General features: G+C 41.1%; 1 protein-coding gene across 5 annotated transcripts in view; it reads right to left on the reverse strand.

Moving 5' to 3' along the window:
- LOC139420041 (protein tyrosine phosphatase receptor type Sa) overlaps nucleotides 1-14,269 on the reverse strand; it is a 367,333-nt gene that overhangs the window by 19,300 nt on the left and 333,764 nt on the right. For 3 of the 5 annotated variants that reach the window (XM_071169988.1, XM_071170161.1, XM_071169907.1), the window contains 2 exons: nucleotides 13,519-13,638; nucleotides 9,100-9,254 (listed from right to left, as the gene is read on the reverse strand). In XM_071169988.1, coding sequence (XP_071026089.1) covers nucleotides 9,100-9,254; nucleotides 13,519-13,638 — 275 coding nt within the window. Of the gene's footprint in view, nucleotides 1-9,099; nucleotides 9,255-13,512; nucleotides 13,639-14,269 lie in introns of all 5 variants that reach the window. The other 2 variants (XM_071170075.1, XM_071169830.1) reach the window with 1 other exon arrangement.

Consider the following 14,269-nt stretch of genomic DNA (forward strand, 5'->3'; position numbering starts at 1 on the left):
CAGATTACACAGATCCACAAAGAATTCGAAAACAAATCCAATTTTGAAAAACTCCCATATCTACTGGGTGAAATTCCACAGTGTGCCATCACAGCAGCAAGATTTGTGACCTGTTGCCACGAGAAAAGGGCAACCAGTGAAGAACACACACCATTGTAAATACAACCCATATTTATGCTTATTTATTTTATCTTGTGTCCTTTAACCATTTGTACATTGTTAAAACACTGTATATATATATATATAATATGACATTTGTAATGTCTTTACTGTTTTGAAACCTCTGTATGTGTAATGTTTACTGTTAATTTTTGTTGTTTTTCACTTTATATATTCACTTTGTATGTTGTCTACCTCACTTAATTTGGCAATGTTAACACATGTTTCCCATGCCAATAAAGCCCTTGAATTGAATTGAATTGAGAGAGAGAGAGAGAGAGAGAGAGAGAGAGAGAGAGAGAGAGATGGAGAAAGTAAGGGTTAGGGAAACCGAGACACAGAGAGTGAGAGGAAGGGTGTGTGTGTGTATTAGTGACTCCTGCAGTCTCGCTTTAAAACACTGGATAGCTGTGACTTTTACTTTACTCACCACTACTACTGTTCTACCAGCACTATCTGGCTGGATATATTCATTGAACCGTGTACACACACAGAAATACCTTATTTACGCAAGTATTCACACCTTTTGCTATGAGACTTGAAATTGAGCTCAGGTGCATCCTGTTTCCATTAATCATCCTTGAGATGTTTCTACAACTTGATTGGAGTCCACCTGTGGTAAATTCAATTGATTGGACATGATTTGGAAAGGCACACGCCTGTCTATATAAGGTCCCACAGTTGACAGTGCATGTTGGAACAAAAACCAAGCCACGAGGTCGAAGGAATTGTCCGTAGAGCTCCGAGACAGGATTGTGTCGAGGCACAGATCTCTGGAACTGTACCAAAACATTTCTGCAGGATTGTAGGTCCCCAAGAACACAGTGACCTCCATCATTCTTAATGAAAACAATGTACTGAGCAAATTGCAAATTGGCTTTTTACCAAATTACCGTACAACAGACCATGTATTCACCCTGCACACCCTAATTGACAACTAAACAAACCAAAACAAAGGCAAAGTCTTCTCATGCTTTGTTGATTTCAAAAAAGCCTTCGACTCAATCTGGCATGAGGGTCTGCTATACAAACTGATGGAAAGTGGTGTTGGGGGTAAAACATACAACATTATAAAATCCATGTACACAAACAACAAGTGTGCGGTTAAAATTGGCAAAAAACACACACATTTCTTCACACAGGGTCGTGGGGTTAGACAGGGATGCAGCTTAAGCCCCACCCTCTTCAACATATATATCAACGAATTGGCGCGGGCACTAGAAAAGTCTGCAGCACCCGGCCTCCCCCTGCTAGAATCCGAAGTCAAATGTCTGCTGTTTGCCGATGATCTGGTGCTTCTGTCACCAACCAAGGAGGGCCTACAGCAGCACCTAGATCTTACGCACAGATTCTGTCAGACCTGGGCCCTGACAGTAAATCTCAGTAAGACCAAAATAATGGTGTTCCAAAAAAGGTCCAGTCACCAGGACCACAAATACAAATTCCATCTAGACACTGTTGCCCTAGAGCACACAAAAAACTATACATACCTTGGCCTAAACATCAGCGCCACAGGTAACTTCCACAAAGCTGTGAACGATCTGAGAGACTAGGCAAGAAGGGCATTCTATGCCATCAAAAGAAACATAAATCTCAACATACCAATTAGGATTTGGCTAAAAATACTTGAATCAGTCATAGAGCCCATTGCCCTTTATGGTTGTGAGGTCTGGGGTCCGCTCACCAACCAAGACTTCACAAAATGGGACAAACACCAAATTGAGACTCTGCACGCAGAATTCTGCAAAAATATCCTCCGTGTACAACGTAGAACACCAAATAATGCATGCAGAGCAGAATTAGGCCGATACCCACTAATTATCAAAATCCAGAAAAGAGCCGTTAAATTCTACAACCACCTAAAAGGAAGCGATTCACAAACCTTCCATAACAAAGCCATCACCTACAGAGAGATGAACCTGGAGAAGAGTCCCCTAAGCAAGCTGGTCCTGGGGCTCTGTTCACAAACACAAACACACCCTACAGAGCCCCAGGACAACAGCACAATTAGACCCAACCAAATCATGAGAAAACAAAAAGATAATTACTTGACACATTGGAAAGAATTAACAAAAAAACAGAGCAAACTATAATGCTATTTGGCCCTAAACAGAGAGTACACAGCGGCAGAATACCTGACCACTGTGACTGACCCAAAATTAAGGAAAGCTTTGACTATGTACAGACTCAGTGAGCATAGCCTTGCTATTGAGAAAGGCCGCCGTAGGCAGACATGGCTCTCAAGAGAAGACAGGCTATGTGCTCACTGCCCACAAAATGAGGTGGAAACTGAGCTGCACTTCCTAACCTCCTGCCCAATGTGTGACCATATTAGAGAGACATATTTCCCTCAGATTACACAGATCCACAAAGAATTCGAAAACAAATCCAATTTTGAAAAACTCCCATATCTACTGGGTGAAATTCCACAGTGTGCCATCACAGCAGCAAGATTTGTGACCTGTTGCCACGAGAAAAGGGCAACCAGTGAAGAACACACACCATTGTAAATACAACCCATATTTATGCTTATTTATTTTATCTTGTGTCCTTTAACCATTTGTACATTGTTAAAACACTGTATATATATATATATATAATATGACATTTGTAATGTCTTTACTGTTTTGAAACCTCTGTATGTGTAATGTTTACTGTTAATTTTTGTTGTTTTTCACTTTATATATTCACTTTGTATGTTGTCTACCTCACTTGCTTTGGCAATGTTAACACATGTTTCCCATGCCAATAAAGCCCTTGAATTGAATTGAATTGAGAGAGAGAGAGAGAGAGAGATGGAGAAAGTAAGGGTTAGGGAAACCGAGACACAGAGAGTGAGAGGAAGGGTGTGTGTGTGTATTAGTGACTCCTGCAGTCTCGCTTTAAAACACTGGATAGCTGTGACTTTTACTTTACTCACCACTACTACTGTTCTACCAGCACTATCTGGCTGGATATATTCATTGAACCGTGTACACACACAGAAATACCTTATTTACGCAAGTATTCACACCTTTTGCTATGAGACTTGAAATTGAGCTCAGGTGCATCCTGTTTCCATTAATCATCCTTGAGATGTTTCTACAACTTGATTGGAGTCCACCTGTGGTAAATTCAATTGATTGGACATGATTTGGAAAGGCACACGCCTGTCTATATAAGGTCCCACAGTTGACAGTGCATGTTGGAACAAAAACCAAGCCACGAGGTCGAAGGAATTGTCCGTAGAGCTCCGAGACAGGATTGTGTCGAGGCACAGATCTCTGGAACTGTACCAAAACATTTCTGCAGGATTGTAGGTCCCCAAGAACACAGTGACCTCCATCATTCTTAATGAAAACAATGTACTGAGCAAATTGCAAATTGGCTTTTTACCAAATTACCGTACAACAGACCATGTATTCACCCTGCACACCCTAATTGACAACTAAACAAACCAAAACAAAGGCAAAGTCTTCTCATGCTTTGTTGATTTCAAAAAAGCCTTCGACTCAATCTGGCATGAGGGTCTGCTATACAAACTGATGGAAAGTGGTGTTGGGGGTAAAACATACAACATTATAAAATCCATGTACACAAACAACAAGTGTGCGGTTAAAATTGGCAAAAAACACACACATTTCTTCACACAGGGTCGTGGGGTTAGACAGGGATGCAGCTTAAGCCCCACCCTCTTCAACATATATATCAACGAATTGGCGCGGGCACTAGAAAAGTCTGCAGCACCCGGCCTCCCCCTGCTAGAATCCGAAGTCAAATGTCTGCTGTTTGCCGATGATCTGGTGCTTCTGTCACCAACCAAGGAGGGCCTACAGCAGCACCTAGATCTTACGCACAGATTCTGTCAGACCTGGGCCCTGACAGTAAATCTCAGTAAGACCAAAATAATGGTGTTCCAAAAAAGGTCCAGTCACCAGGACCACAAATACAAATTCCATCTAGACACTGTTGCCCTAGAGCACACAAAAAACTATACATACCTTGGCCTAAACATCAGCGCCACAGGTAACTTCCACAAAGCTGTGAACGATCTGAGAGACTAGGCAAGAAGGGCATTCTATGCCATCAAAAGAAACATAAATCTCAACATACCAATTAGGATTTGGCTAAAAATACTTGAATCAGTCATAGAGCCCATTGCCCTTTATGGTTGTGAGGTCTGGGGTCCGCTCACCAACCAAGACTTCACAAAATGGGACAAACACCAAATTGAGACTCTGCACGCAGAATTCTGCAAAAATATCCTCCGTGTACAACGTAGAACACCAAATAATGCATGCAGAGCAGAATTAGGCCGATACCCACTAATTATCAAAATCCAGAAAAGAGCCGTTAAATTCTACAACCACCTAAAAGGAAGCGATTCACAAACCTTCCATAACAAAGCCATCACCTACAGATAGATGAACCTGGAGAAGAGTCCCCTAAGCAAGCTGGTCCTGGGGCTCTGTTCACAAACACAAACACACCCTACAGAGCCCCAGGACAACAGCACAATTAGACCCAACCAAATCATGAGAAAACAAAAAGATAATTACTTGACACATTGGAAAGAATTAACAAAAAAACAGAGCAAACTATAATGCTATTTGGCCCTAAACAGAGAGTACACAGCGGCAGAATACCTGACCACTGTGACTGACCCAAAATTAAGGAAAGCTTTGACTATGTACAGACTCAGTGAGCATAGCCTTGCTATTGAGAAAGTCCGCCGTAGGCAGACATGGCTCTCAAGAGAAGACAGGCTATGTGCTCACTGCCCACAAAATGAGGTGGAAACTGAGCTGCACTTCCTAACCTCCTGCCCAATGTGTGACCATATTAGAGAGACATATTTCCCTCAGATTACACAGATCCACAAAGAATTCGAAAACAAATCCAATTTTGAAAAACTCCCATATCTACTGGGTGAAATTCCACAGTGTGCCATCACAGCAGCAAGATTTGTGACCTGTTGCCACGAGAAAAGGGCAACCAGTGAAGAACACACACCATTGTAAATACAACCCATATTTATGCTTATTTATTTTATCTTGTGTCCTTTAACCATTTGTACATTGTTAAAACACTGTATATATATATATAATATGACATTTGTAATGTCTTTACTGTTTTGAAACCTCTGTATGTGTAATGTTTACTGTTAATTTTTGTTGTTTTTCACTTTATATATTCACTTTGTATGTTGTCTACCTCACTTGCTTTGGCAATGTTAACACATGTTTCCCATGCCAATAAAGCCCTTGAATTGAATTGAATTGAATTGAGAGAGAGAGAGAGAGAGAGAGAGAGAGAGAGAGAGAGAGAGAGAGAGAGAGAGAGAGAGAGAGAGAGATGGAGAAAGTAAGGGTTAGGGAAACCGAGACACAGAGAGTGAGAGGAAGGGTGTGTGTGTATTAGTGACTCCTGCAGTCTCGCTTTAAAACACTGGATAGCTGTGACTTTTACTTTACTCACCACTACTACTGTTCTACCAGCACTATCTGGCTGGATATATTCATTGAACCGTGTACACACACAGAAATACCTTATTTACGCAAGTATTCACACCTTTTGCTATGAGACTTGAAATTGAGCTCAGGTGCATCCTGTTTCCATTAATCATCCTTGAGATGTTTCTACAACTTGATTGGAGTCCACCTGTGGTAAATTCAATTGATTGGACATGATTTGGAAAGGCACACGCCTGTCTATATAAGGTCCCACAGTTGACAGTGCATGTTGGAACAAAAACCAAGCCACGAGGTCGAAGGAATTGTCTGTAGAGCTCCGAGACAGGATTGTGTCGAGGCACAGATCTCTGGAACTGTACCAAAACATTTCTGCAGGATTGTAGGTCCCCAAGAACACAGTGACCTCCATCATTCTTAAATGGAAGAAGTTTATAACCACCAAGACTTCCTAGAGCTGGGCGCCTGGCCAAACTGAGCAATCGAAGGAGAGAAGGGCCTTGGTCAGGGAGGTGACAAAGAACCCGATGGTCACTCTGACTGAGCTCCAGAGTACCTCTGTGGAGATGGGAGAATCTTCCAGAAGGACAACCATATCTTCCCCACTCCACCAATCAGACCTTTTTGGTAGAGAGGCCAGACGAAAGCCAGTCCTCAGTAAAAGGCACATGACAGCCCGCTTGTAGTTTAACAAAAGGCAACTAAAGGACGCTCAGACCATGAGAAACAAGATTCTCTGGTCTGATGAAACCACGATTGAACTCTTTGGCCTGAATGCCAAGCGTCACGTCTGGAGGAAACCTGGCACCATCCCTACGGTGAAGCCTGGTGGTGGTAGCATCATGCTGTGGGGATGTTTTTCAGTGGCAGGTACTGGGAGACTAGTCAGGATCGAGGGAAAGATGAACGGAGCTAAGTACAGAGAGATCCTTGATGAATACTTGCTCCAGAACGCTCAGAACCACACACTGCGGCAAAGGTTCACCTTCCAACAGGACAACGACCCTAAGTAGACCGCCAAGACAACGCAGGAGTGGCTTTGGGACAAGTCTCTGAATGTTCTTGAGTGGCCAAGCCAGAGCACAGACTTCAACCCGAACGAACATCTCTGGAGAGACCTGAAAATAGCTGTGCAGCGACGTTCCCCATCCAACTTGAAAGAGCTTTAGAGGATCTGCAGAGAAAAATGGGTGAAACTACCCAAATACAGGTGTGCCAAGCTTGTAGCCTCATACCCAAGAAGAATTCTTCAACAAAGTACTGAGTAAAGGGTCTGAATACTTATGTAAATGTGATATTTCAGTTTTTATTTGTAATAAATGTACAAAAAATTATAAAAACCTGTTTTTGCTTTGTTATTATGGGGTATTGTGTGTAGATTGATGAGGGGGAAAACAATTTAATATTTTTTGAGATAAGGCTGTAACGTAACAAAATGTGGAAAAAGTCAAGGGGTCTGACTACTTCCAGAATGCCCTATATAGCAGGAGTACTCAACTCTTACCCTACGAGGTCAGGATCACGCTGGTTTTCTGTTCTACCTGATAATGAATTGCACCCACCTGGTGTGCCAGGTCTAAATGTGTCCCTAATTAGAGGAGAACAATGAAAACAAGCAGTGGAACTGGCTTCCAGGTCCAGATTTGAGTTTGAGAGATCTATAACAAGGATTTTGTGATCTAAGAGAATAAGTAAATGTTGTTTTTTATTACAAAAAAAGTATTTTCAAGTGCTGGGTCCACGGTTCATTGGAACAAAGAGAGGATAACTCAACACACCTGCTTCAACTAACCAGAGTCCTTAATTAAACACGAGTTGAAAAAGATTAAACCAAGGCAGAGTCCTTATTGAATACTAGTTGAATAGGATTAAACCAAAGCAGAGTCCTTATTGAACACTAGTTGAATAGGATTAAACCAAGGCAGATTCCTTATTGAACACTAGTTGAATAGGATTAAAACAAAGCAGAGCCCTTATTGAACACTAGTTGAATAGGATTAAACCAAGGCAGAGTCCTTATTGAACACTAGTTGAATAGGATTAAACCAAAGCAAAGAATTTATTAAACACTAGTTGAATAGGATTATACCAAAGCAGAGCCCTTATTGAACACTAGTTGAATAGGATTAAACCAAAGCAGAGTCCTTATTAAACACTAGTTGAATAGGATTAAACCAAAGCAGAGTCCTTATTAAACACTAGTTGAATAGGATTAAACCAAAGCAGAGCCCTTATTGAACACTAGTTGAATAGGATTAAACCAAAGCAGAGTCCTTATTAAACACTAGTTGAATAGGATTAAACCAAGACAGAGTCCTTATTGAACACTAGTTGAATAGGATTAAACTAAAGCAAAGTCCTTATTAAACACTAGTTGAATAGGATTAAACCAAAGCAGAGTCCTTATTAAACACTAGTTGAATAGGATTAAACCAAGACAGAGTCCTTATTGAACACTAGTTGAATAGGATTAAACCAAAGCAGAGTCCTTATTAAACACTAGTTGAATAGGATTAAACCAAGACAGAGTCCTTATTAAACACTAGTTGAATAGGATTAAACCAAAGCAGAGTCCTTATTAAACACTAGTTGAATAGGATTAACACAAAGCAGAGCCCTTATTGAACACTAGTTGAAAAAGATTAAACCAAAGCAGAGTCCGTATTGAACACTAGTTGAAAAAGATTAAACCAAAGTAGAGTCCTTATTGAACACTAGTTGAAAAAGATTAAACCAAAAGCAGAGTCCGTATTGAACACTAGTTGAATAGGATTAAACCAAAGCAGAGCCCTTATTGAACACTAGTTGAAAAAGATTAAACCAAAGCAGAGCCCTTATTGAACACTAGTTGAATAGGATTAAACCAAAGCAGAGTCCTTATTAAACACTAGTTGAATAGGATTAAACCAAAGCAGAGCCCTTATTGAACACTAGTTGAAAAAGATTAAACCAAAGCAGAGCCCTTATTGAATACTAGTTGAATAGGATTAAACCAAATCAGAGTCCTTATTAAACACTAGTTGAAAAAGATTAAACCAAAGCAGAGCCCTTATTGAATACTAGTTGAATAGGATTAAACCAAAGCAGAGTCCTTATTGAACACTAGTTGAATAGGATTAAACCAAAGCAGAGCCCTTATTGAACACTAGTTGAAAAAGATTAAACCAAAGCAGAGTCCTTATTAAACACTAGTTGAAAAAGATTAAACTAAAGCAGAGTCCGTATTGAACACTAGTTGAAAAAGATTAAACCAAAGCAGAGTCCGTATTGAACACTAGTTGAAAAAGATTAAACCAAAGCAGAGCCCTTATTGAACACTAGTTGAATAGGATTAAACCAAAACAGAGTCCGTATTGAACACTAGTTGAATAGGATTAAACCAAAGCCTGCACCAAACAGTGAGTGGTAGAAGTATGGTTTTCATATACATCTGTGAAATCTGCTGGGTGAGTCCACTAGTTGTAGCTGTGTTATGTGCAGTACTACCAACCTGCAGTGGGCGATGATGGGGCCTGCGTCTGGGGGGTTACAGGTCTTGACCCGGCGGAGGAAGGCCAGGAAGGGGGTGGGGTACTCGGGGACCCCGTGGTCGGGCCACGCAGTGAACTGGAACTGACGGACCTCCCTCTTCTCACTGGAGCCATTCTGGAGATGAGAGAGACAGGGATGGGGTTTAGAACCACATGGAGTGTGCGTGTGCGAGAGAGAGACAGGATGTGTGTGTGTGTGTGTTAGCTATTTTCTTAGACATTCTTATGGTATGCTGCATCTATTAACCCCAAAATCAGTTCCCCTGTCTGTGTGCCAAGCACAATATACAGAGCGACAATAACAAAGCTGACACATGAGAATGCATTTTTCCAACAAAAAAAAAAAAAAGATTAAAAAACATCTCACATGAGCTTTAATGCTGAATAAATACATCTGGTAATTAAAAGCACATTTTTCTATTTATTTATTTTGAATCCCAGACCATTACACTGGTTTGTATTTTCTGCAATGGATGTTATTCTTTCTTCGCGGGGAAGTAGAATAGATTTTTAAAGAAGGGTTCTGTGTCACTACAGGATATGCATACATATGGATATGGGGCGGCAGGGTGGCCTAGTGGTTAGAGCATTGGACTAGTAACTGAAAGGTTGCAAGTTTGAATCTCCGAGCTGACAAGGTACAACTCTGTCGTTCTGCCCCCGAACAAGGCAGTTAACCCACTGTTCCTAGGCCGTCATTGAAAATAACTCTTAACTGACTTGCCTAATTATAAATACGTGTGTGTGTGTGACAGATTCCCTACATACAAACTACCGCCTAAGTTCGGACACATCTGACAAAATGTGTTTCCTTTGCTGGAAAACAGAACAATGGGAAGCCATACTAATGCAGAAATAAGGAGAGAGAGAGATGTGTGTTTGAACAGAGGGAGGTTAAGAAAGAGATGGAATAGCAGTGGGAAGAGAGGGAAGAAAAAGGGGAAGAGAGAAGAGAGGGAAGAAAAAGGGGTAGAGAGAAGAGAGGGAAGAAAAAGGGGAAGAGAGAAGAGAGGGAAGAAAAAGGGGTAGAGAGAAGAGAGGGAAGAAAAAGGGGTAGAGAGAAGAGAGGGAAGAAAAAGGGGTAGAGAGAGCAGGGTGCTGAAGTATAGAAAGTAATGTAGAGGGATGGGTTGACAGGATGCTGTACACCAACAGATGTACACAACAACAAGCCCAAAAAGCTGCAAACTGTGAATACTAACCAGCCCAAAAGGACCAGTGCTACTAACTAGCCTATCTGTTAAAGAGACATTTCCTTGGAAGCGTCTGACCCTTAGATCTCCTCTCCTCTCTCCGAAACACCCATGTCTCGTTTTCTAGCTATACACTTGTATGTTGGCTTGGCTGCCAAGTGTTTGGGGCAGCTGGGATATGAGCAGCCTGACAATTATGCATGTAGCATTTTCTTCCGCTCACTTAGCTAAGTGCTTGGCAGACGGACATTAAAAGATGATGGAGGGTGAACGAGAGAGGAAGAGTTGAGAGGTCTGGAAAGAAGGGGAGGATGTAAATAGTTTCAAGAGAGAAAGAGAGAGAGAGAGAAAGAGAGAGAGAGAGATGAGAGAGAATGATTATGAAAGAAAGAGATGAGAGAGAGATGAGAGAGAGAAAGAAAGATGAAGAGAGAGAGATGACAGAGGAGAGAGAAAGAAAGATGAAGAGAGAGAGATGACAGAGGAGAGAGAAAGAAAGATGAAGAGAGAGAGGAGAGAGAAAGAAAGATGAAGAGAAAGATGCCTAAGTAAACTATTTCCCTCTCCTTCCCCACCATTCAGTTGTTTATTTGCGTGTTGGATGCAGGAAGTTGTGTTGGCTCAGAGAAACACACTGTTTGTGAGTTTGAGTAGGGGAGCCAATACAATACATGAATACAGACAGACAGACTGACAGACTCCTGAAGGGCTTGCTATCCCCAGGGCCCACCAGGCAAGACCAGCATATATCAGCTCATATCGCATTCCTCTCACATTACTTCCACAGTGGCTTCTCCTCAGATGGCCTCACAAAAACATACAAACAAAGCCTCTGCTGAAACAATTGCATGGGTGAAGGAAACATAGGGAGTATTCCACCAAGCCTATGCAAGAAGGCAAGTTGAAGACATTGCCATATTGTTTTAAGCTATCTGATCACACAGGAGTGCCTAAGAAGTCAACCTGGACTCAGGGGTAGACGTAACATAGTAAATGTAAAAACCTAACACACAGGTAAAAAAACACAGTGTTTTATTTTGAGACAGGTTTGAATAATCTAAGTCGCCAATAGGCAGAGGGTAGCATCATTTGTCTGATTCTCTGTAGTAATGGTATGAGATTAATAATGCATTTTATTTGGGAAAATGGTTTCTTCCATCAAACAACATGTTCAGTCACCTTGTCTGAAGGACAAGTGGATAAACAGGTTTTTGGCAAAAAAAAATTACCCATTTGAAACGTCCTATTTCTCAGCCCCAGAAACTAGAATATGCATGTAATTGTCAGATCAGGACAGAAAACACTCTAAAGTTATCCAAAACTGTAAAAATATTCTATTTTCTGTGGCTTCCCTAAGGTGTCAACAGTCTTTAGACATAGTTTCAGACTTTTATTTTGAAAAATGAGCGTGAAGGATCACATTGCGTAAGTGGATAGGTGGGGGCTCTCAGAGTGAGTTTTTGCGCAACTGAGTAAAGCGGCCATTGTTCCTCCCGCTGTTATTGAAAAACCTACACACTCGGTTGATATATTATCAAATATATATTTTAAAAACAACATGAGGATTGATTATAAAAAACGTTTGACATGTTTCTGTGGACATTATGGATATTATTTGGTCTGCGTTGTCGTGACTGCTCTTTCCTGTGGATTTTCTGAACATAACGCGACAAACAAACGTCGGTATTTTGGGTATAAAAATTATCTTCATGGAACAAAAGGAACATTTGTTGTGTAACTGGGAGTCTCGTGAGTGAAAACATCCGGAGGTCATGAAAGGTAAACGATTAATTTGATTGCTTTTCTGATTTTCGCGACCAAGCTTCCTGATGCTAAGTGTACATGATGTTATGCTATGCTATCGATAAACTTACACAAACGCTTGGATTGCTTTCGCTGTAAAGCATAATTTCAAAATCTGAGATGACAGGTGGATTAACAAAAGGCTAAGCTGTGTTTTGCAATATTGCACTTGTGATTTCATGAATATGAATATTTTTTTGTAATATTATTTGACTGTGGCGCTATGCTATTCAGCGGTTGCTGACGAAAATGATCCCGCTAACGGGATGGGTAGCGCCAAGAAGTTTCAATGTCAAGTCCTGCATGTTTTTTTTTCTCATGGAATTTAGGCCGACATTGAACAACACAAATTGGCTGCTACTGTAGGCTGAATGATAGAACAGCTATTTCCATGTTAAAATGTTATGTGATGCATTTTCTCCATTGTTTATGATGGCAGGCCACTCTGGTAGGCCTACATTATGATCAAATAGCCACAGTAGCCTACTTGACCGCTGTTAAAACTAACTTAAAGCGGGTACAGCCTCAGTGTTCACTGTAAACTCGTGCCGGAAGTTTCACAACGTTCAAGTTTACGCTCAGCAGACCTGAAATTTGCTCAGTGATGAAAAAAATGAGAGGGAACATTGATGCTAAGTAGTTGCAAAGTAACTACAAAGTAGTAAGTACTTACAAAGTTGCTAATTAGCAAAAATGCAGAAGTTGCCTGTGATGAGATTTGAACATGTAACCTTTAGCTATACATCCACATTATACGTCCACCAATGCACCCCAACCAACCACCCTACTTTCGTTTTTTAAGTAACCTTTGTCTTATATATATCCATAACAGCGTAATATATCATATAATTAGAGTGTTACTATGTTACGTCTAGTCTATGAGACCGGGCTGAGGAAGTTGGGGTTAGGGTAATAACTTGCCATGAGATAACAGTCTGGATTGGAGTAGTATGACGTTGTAGCTAGATTGTTAAGGGAGTATGTGATTTAGATACTAAAGTAGAGTTTAGAATAGCAGTAGGGAGTGTGATTAAATCAAATCAAATTTTAATTGTCACAGGCTTCATAAGCAACAGGTGTGGACTAACAATGAAATGCTAACTTTGGTGTGTTTTGCTCGTGTGTACACTACAGTGTAAATTACAGCTCAACATCAGAGTTGGGGTCAATTCCATTTCAATACCAGTCAATTCAGAAAGTTTACTGAAATTCAAATTCAAATTTTCTTCAATGGTTTTCAATGAGAATTGGAATTGGAATTTGGTTTAGGTTATGAATTGACTGAAATTGAAATGGATTTGACCACAACCCTGCCCAACATAGTGTGAAATTAGTGTGTTATTATGCAGTAGGGGTGGAGTAAAGTTGTGTACTCACTCGTACCTTGTGCAGCGAGAAAGTGCGAACACAGAAGGTGGCCAGCTCTATGGTGTCCAGTAGAGTCACCTGGGTCATACCATAGGTCTCTGTGCCTCGACTGGGCCAGTACTGGTCACACTTGATCTGAGGAGAGAAGAAAAGAGGGGGCTGAGTACACAAACATCAATGAAAACACGTAAGCGAGCATGCACGCACGCACACACACACACACACTGCACAAAACAATCACACAGACTCTATTATACTGTAAACCCCATTCCAACCATCCTAAAAAGAAAACAGGCTAAAAAGAAAACAACAGGCTCACTGAAACACTGCAGGACTGCTTCTCTCTACTTCACATCTTCCCGAACACAGCAGGACCGCTTCTCTCTACTTCACATCTTCCTGAACACTGCAGGACCGCTTCTCTCTACTTCACATCTTCCTGAACACTGCAGGACTGCTTCTCTCTACTTCACATCTTCCTGAACACTGCAGGACTGCTTCTCTCTACTTCACATCTTCCCGAACACAGCAGGACCGCTTCTCTCTACTTCACATCTTCCTGAACACTGCAGGACCGCTTCTCTCTACTTCACATCTTCCTGAACACTGCAGGACTGCTTCTCTCTACTTCACATCTTCCTGAACACTGCAGGACTGCTTCTCTCTACTTCACATCTTCCCGAACACAGCAGGACCGCTTCTCTCTACTTCACATCTTCCTGAACACTGCAGGACCGCTTCTCTCTACTTCACATCTTCCTGAACA

This window comes from Oncorhynchus clarkii, chromosome 1, assembly GCF_045791955.1.
Source record: "Oncorhynchus clarkii lewisi isolate Uvic-CL-2024 chromosome 1, UVic_Ocla_1.0, whole genome shotgun sequence".
Taxonomy (NCBI): domain Eukaryota; kingdom Metazoa; phylum Chordata; class Actinopteri; order Salmoniformes; family Salmonidae; genus Oncorhynchus; species Oncorhynchus clarkii.